General features: G+C 35.5%; 1 protein-coding gene across 10 annotated transcripts in view; it reads right to left on the bottom strand.

The window, feature by feature from the left end:
- The window catches only part of LOC123526506 (monocarboxylate transporter 13-like), a 38968-nt gene that overhangs the window by 5796 nt on the left and 9215 nt on the right, over positions 1–23957 (bottom strand). For 5 of the 10 annotated variants that reach the window (XM_053520624.1, XM_053520629.1, XM_053520636.1 and 2 more), the window contains 7 exons: positions 7648–7856; positions 7299–7442; positions 6745–6846; positions 5600–6160; positions 5012–5191; positions 3853–3978; positions 3176–3255 (listed from right to left, as the gene is read on the bottom strand). In XM_053520624.1, coding sequence (XP_053376599.1) covers positions 3176–3255; positions 3853–3978; positions 5012–5191; positions 5600–6160; positions 6745–6846; positions 7299–7442; positions 7648–7852 — 1398 coding nt within the window. In that variant the 5' untranslated portion in view covers positions 7853–7856. Of the gene's footprint in view, positions 1–453; positions 588–3175; positions 3256–3852; positions 3979–5011; positions 5192–5599; positions 6161–6744; positions 6847–7298; positions 7443–7647; positions 14290–19174; positions 21346–23957 lie in introns of those variants that run through there. The other 5 variants (XR_008366600.1, XM_053520616.1, XR_008366601.1 and 2 more) reach the window with 5 other exon arrangements.

The raw sequence follows: 23957 nt of genomic DNA, 5'->3' as shown, positions 1-23957 counted from the left end.
TGTAATATAAAACCTCAAATTCAAGTCTTATACATGTAAAATGTGTCATAACAAACAATCTGAATAACAAAACTATCAATCACAAAGCAGTCTGTCCAGTCTCCTTGCTTTACTGACTGCTAGATCTGAAACAATGTTTACTGTTTTCAGATAAAATTGGCTACAATCTGAACTGAGTATTCACACTGGGAATACAGCTTACTGCATCAACTACCATGTACAAATTCCTGTCCAATTTCATGGTAACTGATTATAAATGTGATCTCACTACCACACATGGTGTACAAAGTAGTCATTATGGCAAAACTGGCTGAGATAATGTTATTCCAGTACATTTCTATTTTCTAGCTTTTTTTTCGCTTGCGGGTGCAATTAAACGAAGTCTATTAAATTTTACAAAATCTCAGAAAGTACCTGATCTAAATTAAAAGCATCTAAAAAGGAATTATTTACCTATTCACAACACCGAACAATTGTCTTCGGTCAAATCTGAGAAGCTGTAGACATATATGTACAAAGGCGGTCAATCCCCGTCTATGCGACAAACTTCACATTGTCCGAGCGCTCTCATTTCAGGTTTTTAGGTACTAAAAGTGTAAGAAATCCAACAAAATAAGTAAATATACAATCCAGAGATATCATGATTTATGCTCAATTAAGCATTGAGGAAACCAATATGCAAGTCTAGTGTGTGAAAATCTGCCTGTTTTCCTTCAAAATCAGTTAAAATATGCCAATTTCAGGCCTAATCTGCTCAATTTTCAAGTCCTTGAACTGATTTTTCTTGCACATATCATGATTACACATATTTTTCTATTCAGACTGTGTGTACTGTGTAAATTCAAGTGACCAAATGAGCAATTTAATGTAAACAAGAATAGAAAAAATACATATCTGACTTTAAGTCAGATTTCCTCGGCCGCAGCTCAAATTTCTAAAAAATCAAGAAAATATCACATCGCGGCTTTTGTAATACCCCATTCTGTTTTACGCATACCGGTTTAAAACAAAGAACTTATAAAAATGCATTTCATGCATGAAAACCCACAAAATTAGAAAATATCCAGAAATATGTAAACTGAAAGTAGGATTTTTCACATTTTTCAAGTACATGTATACTTTTCACCCAAACTGAAGCAATTTCAGCAAATGTAATGATTAATCTAAATATTTACCAGATTTCTATGCTTACCAGCCATTTACTGTCAAAATTTTAGCCTTGTATAATGAAAAATGACAAAAATATTGACAATTTACTTTCTGACAGTTTCCATCATATCAGGCCCCAAAGTACAATTAATTTCCCATAGGGTTACATACAAATATATCAATGCAAGGCTTTGACACAATGTTCTGAAGACAAATGCAAATACCTTCTCTTTAGAAATCTATCCAAGAGAAACACAAAAATCACTTTGAAGTGACCTGTTGACCTGCTACTTTTCTCCTCACATCTGTCAGAATGAATACTGTATTGCATTTTTACAAAGTGAAGCGGTCCAGCCTACTTTTTGTACAAATCCGCAGACAGTCATTTGCACAAGAAACCATGATTTTCCAGATTTTTTTACCCCTTTCACTTCATTTACATCAGATTTATAAAATTTGGCTACTTTCAGAAGCTCAGAATATCTATTTACAATCAAATCCATCATGAAATGAGGGACCTCTTTTCTCTCGGATACACTTCCTTTAGTTGGGTAACGAAGGGCAGGTAACTGTACCTTGTTACCTATTTAGACCTATTTGTCTCTTCAAAACTAAAAAATATTTTACCAGTACAATCTCAGATGTATAGCAAATTAAATCTGAAAGTTACACATTTGTTGAGCTATGCACTAAAATTTGACTGCTTCCAATGTTACACATGGCATCGGTCAAATCTGAGCCAAAAAAATTTCGCATACTTTTCAGATGAAAAAAAAACGCAAAATACTATAACTTTTTTGTTTGATGAGATTTTCACCCAAAATAAAAAAACAGCATGTTTCCTTATTATACATCTATCCAAATTAAGAGCCACTTCAAGTCTGATTACAATATCACTGTTCCAATTTTAAGGAAAACTATTCATATTACAAAAAGCACGTCAAAACGCATAGTCTACTCACACGAAAAAGTAAAATGTGAACTAAGAAAAATCCTGTAGCTGTCAAATTTGCCCTTTTAAAGCAGCCCAGCATGTGGCAAATATGAGAATGAATAGCTTTTGTACATATATGTGTCATATACTTTTCAGTGATCATTCATTTATGGCTACCCTAGGTAAAATGAGCCAAACAGCTCTGAAAAGTCCAATATGTGAGCTTACTAAAAAGCTTATGAGTCTTTCTGGAATTAATATTTCACTCAAATCTTACAGTTTATTGGCATTCAGTGCACTCTCTACATGAAACATACACACCATGACCATTTACACTACACAAAATCTTACATTGTGTATCACAGCTGAGCTTTCTGACAAAAACAGCCCCTATCTCTATAAAGAATGATTTTAGAGTACATCACTGCCTGCTGAATGTTCCAAACTGGCTAAATTTCTGCAAAAACCTTAATAAATATAAGCCTGAGAAACTACAACTGGTGCTCCTAATTTTTCCGGTGAATAATATCAATGGAAGTGACCCTTCGTGTGATCGAACCAGGATCTTCGGTGTGACTGGGTAACGAAGGGCAGGTAACTGTACCTTGTTACCATGTGCACACTGTCGTGACCTCTAGACCGGATGTTCATTAGGGAAGTTCACGCAAGTTTTTTCTGTAACGTTGACGAAAGCATAAAATATGTGGAGCATCTCTGCAATATGGAATATTGAGACAGTCAGACTGGTGCACGATGGAAGATAAATTATCGCTTGTTCAATATACTAGGTACTCATTCACCGAACTGCACGTTTTAGGTGAGAAATATACGATTGAATTGGGTTAGTGCACTTGACCATGGTTCTTATAGAATACCTAGGGGTAGGGTATAACATGTACAGAGTCGTTTTCTTTCTGCTCTGGTGCCACACTGGGTCGTTCAATATTATTATTATCATAGGCCAAATAAAAACTGATTATTCAAATCAGTTTATTTCAAAGCATACAGATATGTCAAGATTTTCTATTCTTAAAGGTCACCATAACAATAGTTGAATTAATTTCTTCTCTGCATAAATCTTAGCACAAGTACCAGTAGTCCCGCAATAATCAGCTCTGATCCGGCAACTACAAATGTGACGTCATAATTCCCGGTCTTGTCGAATAGGAGCCCTGAAAATAATATTGCACAGTTCATTCCTTTTCACATTAATGTCAGATTTCTTAATCCCTTTTAAGTTATGTTCGTCGGAACAGTATGCTTTGATTATTAGACTTTATGAGACTAGGGGGCGTGATAGGTGTTGTACATTTTATTACCTCTCATGAACAGACTCATTCAAACCGAGTCTGCTATTATTGGTGGCATTCTATGCTTCCAAGGGATCTTTTCACAGATTTTATTATTTATATTACCTAACTTGCAAAGAAGGCACGAAATTTTATTAACCAGTTTCGTGTTTTAACCGTTGAATCCAATCACTGATGTTTTTACAAGTAGACTTTACCAGCCTTATTTGGTGACCGATGTACCCTTTCGTATATCCAGCTTTAAAATTCTAAATTTTACACTTGTAACATTTCATATAAAACAAGAAATACTTTGTTTGTAAGATCTAACTAAATCACTCGTTTTTACGCACTCGGTCGTGATTTAGTTATTATGCCTCCGAACTCCTGTCTATATTTTATTAACAGATCAAATTTGGGAACATAATTGTTATTTCGTAAATAAAAAAGTCGTCATAAATTTATCAAACTTATACAAACCTCCTATAGGAGTTGATGCTACTGTAGAAAGGCCAAGTGCAAACAGATATAAACCTAACGATTTGGCAATCAGCTCAGGCGAGAACATGTCAGCAAGTACAAGAGGACACATTGCAATATAGCCACCTAAAATACAATATAGAATAAGAGTTTAAAAATAATAATTTGGGCCGCGCCATAAGAAAACCAACATGGTGTATTTGCGATCAGCATGGATCCAGACCATCCTGCACATCCGCGCAGTCTGCTCAGGATCCATGCTGTTCGCTTTCAAAGCCTATTGCAATTAGAGAAACTGTTAGCGAACAGCATGGATCCTGACCAGACTGTGCGGATGCGCAGGCTGGTCTGGATCCATGCTGGTCGCAAATGCACTATGTTGGTTTTCTCATGGCGTAAATCGGGGGCCAAATGGGCATTATTTCACTGGTGGAATGTTTTTTACATAAAATAAGATACTTTTTTATGCTTATATTCGCATGTTTTAGAGTGGTTTACTTGAAAACGAAAGTAGGGTGTTTATTCTGCGGACCGCTTTCTGAAATGCGGCAATATGAAGGTACCTAACTTCAGTTGACTTGCATTTCATTTATTGGTATATAAGGCTATATACCAATAAAAGAAATTGTTCTTTGTTTCATATAAAATTCAGCTACTTCAGAACAATTTTGTTACAGTTTCTAGTTTTCCACTCCGTCGTATACCTATTTTTCACAAGATATCCATACATTTGCTTCAAGAAAACGAAAAGAGAAAGGGGTGTTAAATAGTGTGTGGTGAAATGCAAGTCAGATACCCTCATATTGCCGCATTTCAGAAAGCGGCCAGCAGAATAAACACCCGACTTTCGTTTTCAAGTAAACAACTCGAAATCATGCGAATATTAGCATGAAAAGTGTCCTATTTTATGTAAAATTCATTCCACAAGTGAAATAATGTCCATTTGGCCCCTAATTTACGCGCAAATGCGCGAAAATGGAAAAATGAGGATCTATTTATTCGGGACTTCTTCACCACAGAAGCACATTTTTGACAGCAATATAACCTGAAGTCCCTCATTCGTAGCGTCCGTATCAGTCAGAAATAAATTATGTCATAACTATCCTATCTGTTGTTATACTGACATAAATCTCCACTCAACAATAAACCTCAATTTTACCAATGCAGAATCCGTAAAGTGACGTTCCTACAATTCTTGTGGAAAATGTCTTTAGCAGATACGACAACGCCGTAGATACTCCAGCCAGAAGCAATAGCAGAGACGCCATAACTATTCTACTCATAAATCTCCGATCTGCTAACCAACCGAAACAAATTCGACTCGCAGTATTTGCTATCCCTGAAGAAAGCAAGCACTTATATAATTATTTTGTGCATAATGCATACGGGTGAATAATATTTACATAACATCTGTTACTTTTTGCATAGGGCAAAATGTTTATAGAGAGTCTGCTGAATTAAAGAGTCTAGTGAATTAGAGGACACGAAATGCCATTGAAAGTTTGTCTCTCGTAGATTGTGAACGTATTGAAATTTAGGTCGTACATAGAAGATGCTGAGGGTCTGATTTCTTTGTATTTTATTACAGTTAGGCATTTGCTATTTATCATAACTATCTGCTTTGCGTTATGGTTTTTGTTTTTTGTTAAAGACATTATGAAGGCACACAACTTAAACACCATCACACATACATATTCAATACAATTTACAAATTACAGCTTTTTCCAGTTTAGTGAAAATTACTTGCCTATTGAAGATGCTAGCCAAGATGCCTCGTATTTCGTCATTCCTAATTCCATAGCCCGATCTGCTGTCATAGTAATGACAACCGAAAATGCAAGATGAACCACCACCGTGGAGAGCAGAAATATCCAGAATCTAAGATCAGCTAGAAGTGATGTATCAAATATTGACTGGAACATTTGTTTAAGTAGGACACTGTCAGGTGATTTGTAAATTTCCCTTTTGCCCGTATCACGTTTGATAGCGGACTCTTCTGGTTCCGTTTCCATTTCAAAATTGTTTTTATCAACGCTTTTGCCAATTTTTACTTCTCCGGTATTTTGGGTAAATGGTATGTGTTCGCAATTATGAGCATTTGGAAAATTGTCAGGTTTTATGGTACTAACAGTTTCTTCTTTAAAACATGTGTTTGGACGGCCTGTTTTCTCTTGGAAAGGAGCCAACAGAAAAAGGCTGAATACAACACACTGAAGGCACATGCCTGCTTCAATTAGTATAGTACCTCTCCATCCATATTCTGCTATCAAGACACGCGTGAACTGATTAAAAGCAAAAGTCCCGACTCCTACAATAATCATTGATAGACCGTTGACAAATTGATAACAGTGTTTCATATTCATAAACTATTTTAACATCTTTAAGGGACTTATCAAAACACTTTCGGCGAACAATAATTTCTCTCAAAAATCCATAAAAATTGAGTACTTTCAAAGTGACTAGTGGTACAGACTTATTGACATAGGATATTTGCAAGATATTCTTATATATAACCAAAAATATTGTGCTAAAGGCAGTAAACCGTTGCAACGCTTTTGAAATAATGCAGAAGGTTAACATTCCTTTTGCATTTTTACTAATAAGTAACTTTTATTTTCACCCACTTTATCATTTTTCAGTGTCTTATATACATTCTATTCCTAACATGGTGGAAATGAACATGTTGAAAAGTTTCAACCAAACTAGGGGCGAGTAGCTTTAAAGTGTTACCTACTATATAGGTCTGGTATAAAATATCAAAAAATAAAACATGTTACGTTAATAGTTTTAATGTGCAGCAGAGGTACTTTCAGATTCAGAAAGTATGCGATATGGCCACTTGAAATCATTATCCACCTATTTAAGTAGTTTGTAGATAAAAATTCAACATACCAGACCCACACAATGTTATTCCACATGCCAGACCACGCCGTTTGGAAAAATGTTGTACAGTTATGATATTCCCTGTTAGATAAATGCATCCTAATCCTACACCTGAAAGATACAATTTTCAAATAAATTTACGACCAAGATGCCCAGACTTGTGTCAGTATAACTGTCACTGAATATAATTGTCTTATATGCTTATATCATAGCTAGTATAGTGATCAAATTAAATATCTTAGACATATAATGAAAATATATGTCTATGTATATTACAGAGCTTTCCAAAATTTAACTAAGATATTCGACTTCTGTTTAAAATAATAACATATTATGAAAAAAGGTTCAAAATGAAGTAGAGTGTATGAGACGTTCTTGAAATTACGAGCAAAATAAATATCTTGCACGGGTTTTACATGTTTCTAGTATCGATTATCATTTGTATAATTTGTTATCTCGATATCAACTGAACTATATTGTGTTAAAAATAATGATGATATTCAGTAGCATACCAAACCTGCAAACGGCGAAGTTTAGAATTCGCTCACAGACATTTCACTTACCACCAATACAGCCGTAGAAAATGTACAGGAAGTAGATGCTTGTAGCGAATGTACTGATCAAAAGTCCTACGCAGGATAAAATAGATCCAACCACAGCAATAACGCGGCATCCATACATGCCACAAAGACCTCCACAGAAAGGTCCTGAAATAAAATCGTTATCAAATAAAACATACTAGATCCTTTGGAAGCAAAGAGCGCAAGTAAGAAAATTGATAGCGAAGTGTTTATTAATGAAAACTAGGTCAGTTTTTAACAATTAATCTGTTTTAAGTGCTGAATGATGACGTGCATGTAACCCAATGTTCTCCTGAAACAATCATATACCGCGATATACATTTATACGAACCGATAAGACCAGATATCCCAATTAAAATTGATGCGACCAAAGCCGTTGTTGCCCGATCATTGTTGAACTCTTCTATCAGCTCTACCATCAAGTTGCCAAATGAAAAAAGTATACCGTCTGTGATCACGATGAGACAGAAAGATGACAAAACAATAATTGGACCATATCCACCATCTACACGTCTGTCTGAAAGGTCCCACTTCATCCCTCTAAGGGTAAATATATAATAATTTTATCATTTAGTCTTAATTAAAACTACATTTAAGTGTAATGAGAAAACTTTCTAAAAACATCAAATTTCAAATGAGAGCTTTATGAAAAATATTTAGAATAGAATATTTAGGCTGTCATACAGCTCAGAATATCCCTTCATAATTCATCAAAATAAACGTTGTATTAAATCAGAATATTTAATCATTCGCTATAAATAAATGATTCAAGATGGTCTTAAACATGATAATGATTTTGTTTGAATGCATAAGTATAATTCGAGGAAGCGCTATAAGCTGGGGTCGATGCAACGTGTTTTGGTCCGTTTAAATTTTAGGCGAAAGCAAAAGGTTAGATTAGACAAAATGGCTGACATCAGTACCCGAACAAGATACATGGTTAGTATTTTTTAATTATGTAATTTCAACATTATTGCGGTTATTTAATCTATGCATCGGGTGGACACATGTTTCAGCTGTGTGATGCCGTTTCTACAAGGAAGAACTATGTCGTATAAATAAAGTTATTGAGTGTAAACCGACAACGTTCGCTTTCTCGCCAACGAAATGTTTATCAAACAAGAGGGCCAAGATGGCCCTAGGTCGTTCACCTGAGAAACACACCATAATACACCATAACAGTGTAAACATGTCTGACCTAGTGATTTCATGGAAAAAAATATTCTGACCAATTATCATTAAAATTGGAGCAAAAACAAATATTTTCTTTGATTTGACATAGTGACCTAGTTTTTGACCCTAGATGGCCCATATTCAAACTTGACCTAGATTTCATCAAGGCTATCATTGTGACTAAATTTCATGAAGATCAATTGAAAAATACAGCCTCTATCGCATACACAAGGTTTTTCTTAGATTTGACCTAGTGACCTAGTTTTTGAACCCAGATAACCCATATTCGAACTTGACCTAGATTCTATCAAGGCTATCATTCTGACAAAATTTCATGAAGATCAATTGAAAAATACAGCCTCTATCACATACACGAGGTTTTTGTTTGATTTAACCTAGTGACCTACTTTTTGACTACAGATTACCAATATTCAAATTCTACCTAGATTTCATCAAGGCAATCATTCTGACTTACTTTCAGGAAGATCAATTGAAAAAAACCAGCCTCTATCGCATATACAGGGTTTTCCTTTGCTTAGTCCTGGCTTCCAAAACTCTAAATGCCGCTTTTTTATATTTTGTTTTTTTTATAGTTGCGGCTTTAGAGTTTTAGACCAGGCCTACTATGAAACCATACCAAAATAAAAAGTTGTCCAACTTTTCGTCGCAAACGTAGTCAGCTGAAATTTTGAACGGAGACGTATGGGTATCTTGATAAAGTAATCACTTCTACATCAGTTAACACCATCAAATTCTGCAAGCAAATCTTACAATAAAATCGCCGATTTTTACAAGTCACTGTTAGATCAGCATCATTTCGGCGGCCATTGTTGTTGCTACATCGAGATTCTCGCATGACGTAACCGCGCGAGCCGCTAAAAATATACATGTAGAGCACCTTGTAAACAAAAGAAATGATTTATACATACAAGTTTTCTTAAGGATTTATCTATGAAAGTAATAATTCAAATCAATTTCAATAAAAAATAACCATTTTTCCAAGTTTTTTTTTGCCACCGGGATGCTGATGCAACTACAAATACGAAGCGGCACATGTGAGTGCTCTCTTAGCGGTTCGCGCGGGTGAAAGGTCAGTCTCGTATTTCAAAGGAGCAAGATGGCGGCGTAGAGTAAACGTTTCAGACCAGTTTGAAATTGTCAGGTAGTTCTGCCATCAATTACGGGTTTTAAAACGTAAACTTTGTCACAATGGTAGATTTTACTATATATTAACTGATCAGAAAGTGCTGCTGCCGATTTCTTTTAAAATGTACAAACGCGAGCGTGTCAGATTTCTAGCACGATTATTGGTATGATTTCCCTACGGAGTACACTTCAGCACTCCCGTCCAAATCCAGTATATAAACCGAGAGCGCTGAAGATCTTAAGCTATCCTTTGATTTGACCTAGTGACCTACTTTTTGACCTCAGATGATCCATATTCAAACTTGACCTAGATTTCATCAAGGCAATCATTCTGACCAAATTTCATAAAAAATACAGCCTCTATTGCTTATACAAGGGTTTTCTTTGATTTGACCTAGTGATCTACTTTTTGACCCTAGATGACCAATAATCAACCTCAACCTAGATTTTATCAAGGCAATCATTCTGACCAAATTTCAAAAAGATCAAATGAAAAATACAGCCTCTATCGCATACACAAGGGTTTTCTTTGATTTGACCTAGTGACCTAATTTTTGAAACAAGGTAATCCATATTCAAATTTGACATAGATTTTATCAAGGCAATCATTCTGACTTAATTTCATGAAGATCAATTGAAAAATGTAGCCTCTATCGCATACACAATGTTTTTCTTTGATTTGACCTAATGACCTACTTTTTAATCCCAGATAATCCATATTCAAATTTGACCTAGATTTCATCAAGACAATCATCCTGACCAAAATTCATGAAGATTAATTGAAAAATACAGCCTCTATCGCATACACAATGTTTTTCTTTGATTTGACCTAGTGACGTAGTTTTTGACCCCAGATGACCCATTTTCAAATTCTTTCTAGATTTTATCAAAGTAATCATTCTGACTAAATGCATGAAGATTAATTGAAAAATACAGCTTCTATTGCATACTCAAGGTTTTTGTTTGATTTGACCTAGTGACCTAGTTTTTGACTCCAGATAATCTGTTTTCAAACTCTCTTTAGATTTCATCAAGGTAATCATTCTGACCAAAATTTCTGAAGATTAATTGAAAAATACAGCCCATATCGCATACACAAGGTTTTTCTTTGATTTGACCTAGTGACCTAGTTTTTGACCCCAGATAACCCATTTTCAAACTCGACCTAGAATTCATCAAGGTAATCATTCTGACCAAAATGCTTGAAGATTAATTGAAAAATACAGCCTCTATCGCATACACAAGGTTTTTCTTTGATTTGACCTAGTGACCTAGGTTTTGACCCCAGATAATCCATTTTCGAACTCGACCTAGAATTCATCAAGGTAATTATTCTGACAAAATTTCACGAAGATCAGTTGAAAAATACAGCCTGTATCGCATACACAAGCTAAATGTTGACAAACAGACGACAGACGACGGACGACGGACATCAAGCGATCACAAAAACTCACCTGAGCATTGCTCAGGTGAGCTAAGACTCCATCAATTTGGATCTATTTTGGTCAGGTAATCTTTGCTTTTTATAGTTTACATCATGTATTACATGACTAGAAGCGTCAGATCTTATTTTATTAGCCATAGATGCATTAAGCCGCATCGCCAAAAATGTGGCGTACGAATGCAAAAAATGTTGGTTAAGCTTGATGTACGCTAAAAATGGTTGATTTTAGATTAGTTGTGTACATATATTTTGCACTACAAGGGTTATTTTATGTATTGAGAATAAAAATTTGTTAAGACCTAGGGGATTTCAAAACATATATTGGAAGTTGAATGATACACTATATATTGCGTCAGCTTCGATTATGTTCCATTGTTACATGTATTCCATTGTGTTTTAGTTTTGCCTTTTAGTTTTTTTGTAATTTATTTTGTATGTTTTTTTGTTTTAAATTCAAATATGCAACGTTACAAGAAAAAGTCTAGACTAACACTATACTTGAAAGGTCAACGGAAACGAAAGACTTATCATCTTCACCTTCAAAAACTTCTCCATTTAAACTAACATACGTCTGTGCCAAAACAAAGTACGGGAGCTGGATATAAAATTTAGTTTTTTTGTAAGTTCTGCATCAGTATTTAAGGTAGTTCTGCACGTTTGGATCAACATTTTTTCTACAATGTAGAATTTGATTAAACTCTGATTTTTCAAAACTTTAGAATATACCTAGAAAATTCAGCAAATAAAAGAGATAGGGTCGTGTGCTTGATATTTTGCTAGACTGATTTGAAATAATTGAGCCGGGGCCTCTGTGGCCGAGTGGTTAAGGTCGCTGACTTCAAATCACTTCCCCCCCCCCCATCGATGAGGGTTCGAGCCTCACTCGGGGCGTTGAATTCTTCATGTGAGGAAGCCATCCAGCTGGCTTACGGAAGGTCGGTGGTTCTACCCAGGTGCCCGCTCGTGATGAAATAATGCACGGAGGGGCACTTGGGATCTTCCCCCACCATCAAAGCTGGAAAGTCGCCATATGACCTAAAATTGTGTCGGTACGACGTAAAACCCAAGCAAAAAAAATGAACCTCATGCAATATTTCATAAAGGGAGTCTAATGGAAAATCATAACTTTCATAACATTATCACAAATAAATTTTTTCTACAATGTAGATTTTGATGAAACTTCTCACAGTTACAAGTAAACTCATTGCCTATCATTTGATGAAATAAAATGTATAGGTCTGTGTGCTTGTTTTTATGATATTTCACAATGATTAAAGTGGACCTGACATTTCACGCAAATATTAAGACATTATTTTGAATCGTTTAACGTGTCATATGTTTTAATATCATATTTTGACTTTAAAGATATAGCAACAGTGCCATTGTAATAATTTTATCCACAGGTTTCGATTAATTCATAAAATTATTTTCATTTCCGTACGCGAATCCAGACTTTATTCTATGTTTTCTGGATAAAAGACTTTACGCCATCACTTCCGGTTTATCAAACGTGCAAAACTACCATAAAACGGTAAACGATAGTACTGGATACATGTATGTGTTGAAATGTAAACTATTTGCTTGTTATTCCTACCGCTTATTCACACTTTATTTGCCTAAAAAACATATTTTAGGCGTACAGTTATGTTATGGAACCAGTAATCGTACTTACACTTTGTGAATGCGTTTTCTGGATATACTGCACAAATGAGTGTCACATTTTTGTAATTCATTTTGTCAAATAGCTTGTTTGCAGCATTCTTCACTAATCATAATTCATATGTCAAAGGTCAAAGGTCAATTAAATGTGGTGGTCGTTTTAAAAATCGCCCTCGACCAAATTTCAATTTTTTGGATTTTAAAGTGTCAAACAAAAGCAAAAATGGATTTATAACATTTAATAAGTATAACCGAGATGTGTACATATGTCCTCAATGGCAAATCATAATAAACGTGACAAAAACGGAAGAAAAGCAGTCAAGATAGTATCCCCGATTCAAACACCGCGCGTAATGGCGGATCACTACCTGATCAGTCTGATCAATATTCGTCTGTGGCAATTAGTGACCATATAAGAGACGCTAATTCTGTTCTTTCTGGAAAATGGAGATACAAGTGACTTAAATCCAAACATATTGAACAATTCAGTTTTTGAGAGTGAATCTGGACTTACGGGGAGTTCACAAAGTTCTACGGAGATGGAGTGAAGCCATAATAATAAGATTAGCAATTCACAAGGTTCACAAAGCACTGATACGGCAGTCCCATCTAATTTTGACATAATAATCTATTTGAAACGCATTGAAGGTAGAATTTTTCATGTTGAGAAAAATTTAGAGACGCTTGAGTCCAAAGTTTCAAAATTTGACGTCGAACTGAAAAAAACTATGGAGTTACATACAAGACAATATAAAAGAACATGATGAAAAAATAAACAAAGTTTCCGATAGCGTCGAAAATCTGTTGTTAGCGTTGGGACAAGCCAATGATCACATTGAGTTCTTGGATGCGGAGAAGTCAAAAATTCGAAGACAGGTTAACATATCTCACTTCTCAGTCCATGCGTAACAATTTAGTGTTTAGTAACATCGCTGAGCAGAGAAATGAAAAACCTCAGACAACGGAGACAAGAGTGCGATCCTTCTTCTTAATTGACAACATGGGTCTAGAAGAATATTACGTTAAACAAATCCCCATAGAACGTGCACACAGAATGGGTGGTCCAAAGTCTGAATCAGATAACCCTGGAGATAGGCCGTTATACGCCTCCGTTGTTGGTCAACCTAGCCCACCACGTAACGGTCCGGCCATTTGGTTCACGTGCTCCTAAACCACGGAATATCGTTGTTAAATTTACGTATTTCAAGGACCAGAAACAATTCGTCGTGCTAAATCCACACTCACAAACACTATTTTCCATGTTTTTGAACAATTTCCTAAGGAGGTTGCTGACGAACAGCGGAAATTGGTCCAACATATGAAACATGCTCAGAGCCAAAACAAGAAATCCTGGATAAGTTATGATTCTCTCTACGTGGACGGTTAGACTGTCACTGATTTGACTGCTCTTGAGCAATCTATGAAGGCTATAGGTACAGGTCCTAGATCAGCTGTGCAATTGGCTCTACGCGTCGTACGAGTCGATAGGGTGACGCGAGGGCGGATCTTCGGGTCCCCTCTTGGAATGTCCACGGGTTCAGCAGTGATAAACTGGAAGACAATGAATTCATCAGTAAAATCAGTAATTATAACATTGCGTTTATATATGAGGCATGGACTAATAAGAGCTCTTGTATTGTTATAAGTGGTTATAATTGCTTCAATTTTTATCGAAAGTTTCAGCACAGACGGGCTTAACGTTGCAATGGTGGCATAGCAGTATATATTAACGAGCAGATATTTACGAAAGACCGGTAGTGACTTCACACTTCAAACTTCACACTTCACACTTCAAACTTCAGACTTCACACTTCATACCTCACACTTCAAACTTCAGACTTCACACTTTACACTTCATACTTCACACTTCAAACTTCAGACTTCATACTTCTCACTTCAAACTTCATTCTTCAGACTTTACACTTCACACTTCGCACTTCGTAGATTAAACTTCACGTGACTTGACGTCATCTGCTTATTGTGTATTGGCATAAATGTGTATGCCATTTCTTATTTGAGTTTTAAGTATTATTGATTGTGCACATTTTGAATGTTCTAAGAAAATAAACGACTTGTCGAGTTTAGATTATATCACTTGTTGATATTCGAAAAATAAGGAGAAATTCACTGTCTGTCGTCCGTCCGTTCAAAATCTTCTTGAGAAAAACTATTGGGATAATTTTTAAACAATCTCACGGGAATGATACATGGGTGACGCACATACAAATTGCTAAAACAATTTCATTCAATGCAGAAATGTGGTTGCCATAGTAAACGAATGGAAATATATGTTTAAAAATCTTCATGTGTAAAACAGAAAGGCATAGAAATTAGATATATGGTGTGTGGCATTACCTAGCGGTCGTCTAGTATTAAAGGTATTCAAATTATGCCACTGGATTCAAAATTATCCCATCCGAGGGCCAGTACTTTTAAACGGACTTATAAAGGAAAACCTTTTTAATATCTTCTTCTCTTACAGTATATTATACTCTATGATATTCATTCAAATTACGCCTCTGGAGTCAGAAGTACCTCAGCCATAATCATTATTCTACTTCATTATGCCAAATCTCGGTAATTCCAGGTTATTTTAAAAATAGAAAAAAACGCCCGAAAAAGACTTCACTCTTCAAACTTCAGACTTCACACTTCAAACTTCACATTTCAAACTTCAGACTTCACACTTCAAACTTCAGACTTTCTACTTCACACTTCATACTTCACACTTCAAACTTCACACTTCAGACTTCAAATTTCACACTTCAGACTTTGCTATTATTTGTATGTATATTAAGCATTATATATATGAAGTGTGAAGTGTGAAGTTTGAACTGTGAAGTATGAAGTTCGATATCACCACCGGTCTTTCGTAGATATTCGATGATATTTCAATAGAACGGAACCATCACGACATTGTTATCTGGCTTAAGCTAGATAAAATATTCTTGAATCTTGAGGAAGATATTTACTTAGCTGGGGCTTACATTTGAGTAGAATATTCTCCGGCATATAATGTTATAAACGTTGACTTTTTTATTTGATTCAGTCAGACATATACGAGTTTGATGCTGCGATTTTAACGTTAGAGTAGGCAATTGTTCCAGGCATGACTATATTGTATGTGGCAGAGTGGTAGAATTTTTAGATGATAGTGACTTTACTCCTGATATACCTATGCCAGAACCTCAACACAACATGCAATACACATGGATTAAAACTTCTCGACCTGTGCAAATCTACGTCATTGAGAATTACTAATGGCCGGTTACACGGTGATATAAATGGTGTTTTTACATATGCAAGCACAATGAGTCAAGGTGTTATAGATTATGTATTGTTGAATGCAAATGATTTTAACTTATCGATTCTTTTCAAGAACACCCATTTACAGAGTGGTCTGATGACTCACCACTTTCCTTTATAATTAAGTGTAATCATACTAGATTTACAGTAAATGGATACAATTGGAATCCATTGTTAGCAGAGCAGATTAGAAGTAATTTATTTGCATAACTACCCGAATTTAACCGAATTGTAAACAGCTTAGATATAAGTACACATGAAACTATTTACTCATGTGTACAAGAATTTTTGAATATTAGTAGTATATAACAATCGGTTGGGGAATTTGCCTGCGAGGCTGCGAGGCTATCACGTGACCCTATGACGTCATCGCGTGGGTGCGGGGCCAATGCGGGAAAAACCCGTGACGTCATAGCCCAACCCTAATATAGAACAATAAGGGCAGCCGCACCTTCCGATGAGTCATCGGGTCAAGGTCACCCGGTCAATGCCCTAGAACAATGGGGAGTCGCACCCAACATTCCAAAATAACAATAGAGAGTAGGTAATTTCCATAACGTCATAGGTCGCACCCAACATTCCAAATAACAATAGAAAGTAATTAATTTCCATGACGTCATAGGCCGTACCCAGCATTCCCATAACAATAGAAACTAGGTGAGTCAATCGAAAATTCCCATGACTATACCTTCCCAAAACAATAGAAACTAGGTGAGTCAATCGAAAATTCCCATGACGTCACGGCCGCATCCAACATTCAAGGCTCCGAATAACAAAATGACTCACGCCACTCCCCGTTTTTTCCCCGTGACGTAATGTAATTTTAGCAATGACTCACGCCATTCCCCGTTTTCCACACGATTCATCAGACACTCCTTAATTTTGTCATGACACATTCCGGACTTATTATAATTTCTTAATCTATTTTCTATTGTCCTATCATAATGGAATTCTTAATCGTATACAATAATACTTTATATAAAACGAAATATGAAATGTAAACAAATATCTAACCCAATAATTGTTATATCAATACCCGCGGATCAAATAACGGAATATTAACGATCTTATCGTGTTCCGTAATTGACTGTGTAAGAAATTTCAGCCCGTGTCAATTACATTGTAAGCGATGAGGCAAATCAAGCCCTCTCTAGTATATATAAACATTAAATTACAATAGTAAAAAGCTCGAAATAAAAAACCAGTTAATTTAATAAAACGGTATAAGAACCACGATATTATTGAACTCATTTAGAAAATGTTTTTAAAATTTTTATTTCCCATGATATCTCAAATACCAGATAATTATAGGTAAATTTAAATTTTGACACGCACTTAGTGTCCTTTTAATTACCGGATATTTTGTGGCTATTGAGAGATCAAAGATGTGATAACCTACCTTAAGAAGTATAAGTCAAGTTACACCGTGTGCGCGAGGCGTGAACATGGTATCGATGATCAAAAACTTGATATACTAGCAAAACAGTCAACGACCTTGTAGTTTTTATATTACTTTATTTTTAAACATTTTAAGGCAAAGTTTCAGTCTATTCATAAAACACGGTGGTATAAATATAAATGCTTTCTATGCTGTCCAATTTATTTTTTTCATATTTTACATTAAAATTCACTTTTAATTTTTCTATTACACATAATAGCGTTTGTTATTTTCATTTTATTTTGTCTTTATAATTTGGTCAATATTAATAGCTGATCTAGATCAAAGTCACGCCTACAATTTCATGAGTTTAGCAAAAACTAGAATGTGTCTGTAGGACACAGGGTGTGCCCCCCACTGGTACATTTGTCACAAATAAGGGGAAATCATTCAAATGTTTGCAGTCTTATTGGGGTATAGCCTCAAAAAAATATTTATGAAATGGATTCATTATTCTATGAGCATCACAAACAAAAAATCCACTATTTTGGCTATTTCAAGGGCCATAACTCTGTAATAAATGCTAAAATTCTCAAGAAGAATGCCAAGTATGCAAGGTCACATTATGATAAAGACTCAAGCAAGGTTTCATGAATTTACATTAAATACTTTTTGAGTGAGGCACATAATTAGGTGAAAATGTGCATTTATTTGACTATTTCAGGGGCCATAACTCTGAAAATAGGTGGCGGACCCAGATGAAAAATAGGAGGTGCTCAAGTTCATATCATGATAAAGATTTAAGCAAGGTTTCATCAATTTATATCAAATACTTTTTGAGCTAGGCGGGTCACAAGGGGAAAATGTGCATTTTTAACTATTTCAGGGGCCATAACTCTAAAAATAGGGGGCGGAGAAAGACGAAAAGTAAGAGGTGCGCAAGTTCATACCATGATAAAGACTCATGCAAGGTTTCATCAATTAATATCAAATACTTTTTGAGCTAGGCGTGTCAAAAGGGGAAAATATGCATTTTGACTATTTCAGGGGCCATAACTCTAGAAATAGGGGGCGGACCCAGATGAAAAATAGGAGGTGCGCAACTTCATATCATGATTAAGACTCATGCAAGGTTTCCTGAATCTATATCAAATAATTTTTGAGCTAGGCATGTCACAAGGTGAAAATGTGCATTTTTGACTATTTCAGGGGCCATAACTCTAAAATTAGGGGGCGGAGCCAGACAAAAAATAGAAGGTGCGCAAGTTCATATCATGATAAAGTCTCATGCAAGGTTTCATTAATTTATATCAAATACTTTTGAGCTAGGCGTGTCACGAACTTCGGACGGACTCACGGACACACGGACGGAAGGACGGACGCACGGACAAGAGCAAATCTAAATGCCCCCACCACTCATGGGGTGGGGGGGGCACAAAAACGGATATCGTTTTAAGTGAAGTGTCAGGCGCACAGGTTTCACTAAATGCGACGCGTTTGTTTCATCTTCCTGCTTTATATGTATTTCCAATTCACGAATTTCTTTTCTTCTCACAGGTAGGTAGTAAGGAGCGTCAAGTTTGTAATCCCACCCATTTTTCTTGTTTTTCTCAAGTCGTCGCAGCAAAGGACTAGCTGTTCCTTTCACGATACTTTCGTCACAAATATTTGAATACACGTAAAGTCCGTCACTAGATTTCGATCTCACTTTTTCCGTTGCGTGAAACTCTATTAAAGCCATTTTCCATATACCTTCTAAGTATATAGGCTCATTCAATTGTATTTTGAAATGGCTAGTATCGTTGTTTACAAACGTCACTTTGTAGATAGATGTAAATGTCACTCATCATGTTGACTTCCTCCCAATGGAACTCCTTCAAGAAAATGATACCGTTCTATAAAAAATGGTACAATGTAAAGAATAAATGCATTTACTAGTCTTATAGGATATAGTATATGGTTCAAACCTATTGATTATAAGGTAAAACACGCGACAAGTTCTATAATATTGATGTTTAATCCTCAAGCTCAGTAGACTGTAAAATAGTATCTGCTTTAATAACGTCAATAGGAATTATACCTGGTATAATATTAACCCCTTTGTCGTCTGCTTCTTTATCAATCAATCAATGAATGCAATCCATTCGCTTCAGCTGTCTAAGGTATTATGATTATCAAATATACAATTTAAGCGTTATGAGATATGTCCATATTTTCCTAAACACTTGTGTACTCTTTTTTCACCAAGCAGTCACTGACCTAAACCAACTATCCAACGGTATTTATATTCAATCTTATAGGTAATTCTGTGACAGATATTGACTAAAACCCTTTACAAAGTACTTCAAAGACAACTGTGATAACTGTGTAATTTCAGTCCATTTCGTCGTCAGTTTCTTCGTCAGTTTCATTTTCACTGTTTTCACTCTCAACGTCATCGTTATTATTATCTGCCCTTTCGTTATCTTTTATAAGGTGTTCATCCAAGAATTCTTCAAAATAATGTTTAAATCTCTTCAATGCCAGATGAATGGCACGTTCTAGATCCAATTCTCGCTCGAGGTATTTTTCGACAGTTACCGTAATTTTGTTATGGAGATAACCGTCTCTCAATTTAAATATATAGGAGAGTAAAACGCCATATTTCAGCATAAACACCTGTATGTCTTCTTCTCGCAGGGTTTTATTAGCCTTTGCTTTAGCTTTTGTAACGGAAAGTCTTTGCTTTACGTATTTTTCCACTTTTTCTCGCCATTCATTTTCATTATGTTGCCTGGTAAACTTTAAGATTTTTGTAAACTTCGTTTTCATAAACCAGGTATTCGACGGAGTCGTTGCTGTCCTCGGAATCGTATTTCATCCTTTTAGTGGGTAAATAATCTTTGTCAGGGAATGGCCGCTTCATTGGTTGACCTTCCTGGCACCAACATTTCACGTGATTTTGAAGATCGTGTACAGAGTCAAACAGCAGTCCGCCATCGTCGCAAGCTTTTGCTTTGTTCGCCATATCTTCCGAGTTATTTACAATCAGCACGGGTGGAGATTCTATTGAAGAATGGTTTAATTCGTGTACCTTTCCTTCTTTTATAGTTTTCTGTAAAGACTCTGACAAGAGATTGGCTAATTCAGGTTGTGTTGAAACTCGGTCTAGCCATGTTACATCGTGTCTCAATCGATCATCTTCTTTTGTGAAAGGCTTAAGAGCCACACGGATGTTTAGTTGCCTTTTCAAAGCTTTTCATGAACCTGTCTGTATGGCCCGGGTACATTTGTCTATCCAATGCCATGATCGATTGTCGGTCTACGGGGTTGCTAAACAGTAAGATATAATGACAATTTCTTCGTTGTATAGGATCTTTGTTTCCAAACAAATTCTGATTGATAGAAATCACTGATAACGATCTATGATGCGACCCTTCTGTGAACAAGTCCGTGATTCGTTTATCTTTGCCCGCTACTGAGAATAAGTCGTCCAAAATAAGCAAGTTATTGAGTCTAGGATCAAAGAAATCGACATCATCTTGGCCTGTAAAAATGCCCTGAATAAACTTTACTCGTGGTAAAACTGAGCTTTGAATTATTGAATACAATGGCTGCCATCGTTTATACAACCACACTATTCTTTGTATTGTTGGCTGAATTCTAGCTGTATGGTTGTGCAGCAAATCTTTGACCGTTGATGTCTTCCCACATGCTAATATATATATACATTTGTGAATACAAAACTATCCTTTGCAATTGTTTGTGTTTATACATAAAATTAAAATAAGAGAAACTAATGCGGTTTTGGTATATAAATTTATGTAACATTCGTACCTGTTGGACCAGGGATAAACATGGTAAATGGATGTTGTAACAATGTCATAGGAGGATCCTATAGTTTCTCACCTAGACTCATCTAGTTTCTATTGTTTTGGGAATGCTGCGTGCGGCCTATGACGTCATAGAAATTAATTAATTTCTATTGATATTTGGAATGTTGGGTGCGACCTATGACGTTATGGAAATTACCTACTCTCTATTGTTATTTTGAAATGTTGGGTGCGGCTTCCCATTGTTCTAGGTCATTGACCGGGTGACCTTGACCCGATGACTCATCGGAAGGTGCGGCTGCCCTTATTGTTCTATATTAGGGTTGGGCTATGACGTCACGGTTTTTTTCCCGCAATGGCCCCGCTCCTACCCGATGACGTCATAGGGTCACGTGATAGCCTCGCAGCCTCGCAGGCAAATTCCCCAACTGACTGTTAACTACTACTATCATTATTAAGAATATAGCTGAGCCATTATCACTAAGTCATTAAATCATTAAGTAGAAATAAAGCTAGTGGTATGGACACCTTTTTAAATGAGTACTTTATTGATTCCTTTAACATTTTAGCAAGTCATCTTGCAGGTATATTTAATGCTATCCCAAATACTGGATGTTTCCCACAACAATGATCTGAGGGTGTAATTGTTCCATTATTTAAGAAAAAATACCCAAACGATGTTAACAATTACAGGGGCATTACACTAGTAAGTTTTTTTTTGCAAAAGTTTCTCAGGTGTACTAGATAACAGATTAAGTTCTTGGATAGAAAGAACATGTACTAAGTGATAGCAAATTTGGCTTTAGGTCTGGAAGGTCCACTATAAATGCAATATTTGTCCTAAATGCTGTAACACAGAAGGTCTTACATGAAAAAGGTCTTCGACAGCGTATACCTTAACGGTTTATGGTTCGTTATTCAAACCTGGTGTAAAGGGGAAAATGTTAAATGTTAGAAGAAGCATGCACAATAATGTGAAGTGCTTATACATTTTCAGGATTTTTTGAATGCGCAGTTGGGCTCAAACAAGGGGAAGTAATGTTCCCTTTATTATTGTACTGTTTGTAGAAGACTTAGAGCTATTTCTTCAGAGAGACCAAACAAGTGGCTTGACAATAGATGATATTACTTTTATTCTAATTCTATTTGCTAATGACATGGTAGTATTTGGTAATACTCCACAAGACCTTCAAAGTAACCTTGACAGATGAAAATGTATTGTGATAAATGGGGATAGTAAACTAAGGCAATGGTGTTCGGAAAACGTGGTAATTTGAGAGGTGATGAAAAATGGTATTATGATGGCAATAATCTTGAAGTGGTAAATGATTTTAACTATTTGGGTACTGTTTTCAATTACACTGGAAACTTTGCACCGACCTCAGAAAATTTAGCTGGACAGGGACTAAAAGCCCTAAATGTACTTCTTAATAATGTAAAGAAAAATAAACTAACACCCAAAATCATACCAGTATGTCAGTCGTGCGACGCATTTGTTTGATCTATACTTAGTTACGCAAGTGAGGTCTTGGGTTTCTCAAAGTCAAAAGAAATAGAATGTATACACCTAAATAAAAGCCTATTAAGAGTTAAGTCCTCAAGTAAAAACATGGGCGTGTATGGTGAACCAGATTTCCTTTGTATGTAAATAGATATGCAAGAATAATCAAGTACTGGTGTAAAGTTATAAACTTAGAAATTATTACTGTAACTACATTATATACTGTATTAGTGGGGCAAGCACAACAAGATAATGCATAATGCAAAAAAAAAAACAACTGGGCTAACAGTGTAAAAAACGTTATTTGACAACTGTGGTTTAAACTGAGGGTCTTGCATGTTTTTGTACAAAAATGGAAAAATGAAATTGATAATTCTAGTAGTCTTAGTCTTTACAAGCATTTTAAGAAATATGTTATATTGGAATCATATTTAGAACAGTCTTGTAAATTCCGCATTCCGCTGTGCAGGTTGAGACTTAAAGCCCACAATCTAAGAATTGAAACTGGTCGTTATGGACAAAACAGGATTGAAAGACACCAGCGTTATTGTACGATCTGCAATTCGTTAGATTTAGAGGGTGAATACCATTTCATTCTAATTGCTCTGCATATCAACAGTTAAGAACACAATATATAAATGTAAATGTTTATAGAAATCCTTGTGTCATGAAGTTTACTGAACATATGGAAAGTACAGACAGAAATACTATTAAGAAATTGAGTCAGTTTGTCTATCATGCTTTTCTTCTTAGAAATACATAACAAAATATTCAACACCAATGCCATGTCAATATCTATAGGTATATAGTTTATAATTCTTTAGAGAAACAAAGTGTATATTATTATTTGTATCATTTCATACAGTGCAGCAGTGTGTGCATACCATGTTGATTTATAACTTATAGTTACCTACTATTAAATTGTATACTACTGTAAAAATTCTGGAAACAATCAACGGCAATATTAATAACTACAAATTATTATAGTACTTTAGACCTGCTGATAACAATACTTACAGTAACCTAATCTTTTTCACGTACTTCGCCTTTCAACTGTATACATGTATCCGTAATACATAGCAAGATAAAAATTGTTTTTAAATGTGCACTTTATCAATTTGTCTTGATGATATTATACTGTGAACATATGAATTATATTATTGTATGTTTATATTTATGTAATAAATCTACTCTTCGTTGGATGTATGGTTCAACCAAGAAT

Source organism: Mercenaria mercenaria, chromosome 1 (assembly GCF_021730395.1).
Source record: "Mercenaria mercenaria strain notata chromosome 1, MADL_Memer_1, whole genome shotgun sequence".
NCBI lineage: Eukaryota > Metazoa > Mollusca > Bivalvia > Venerida > Veneridae > Mercenaria > Mercenaria mercenaria.
Note: the sequence above shows the minus strand (reverse complement) of the source record. Positions and strands in the feature narration are given on the sequence as shown.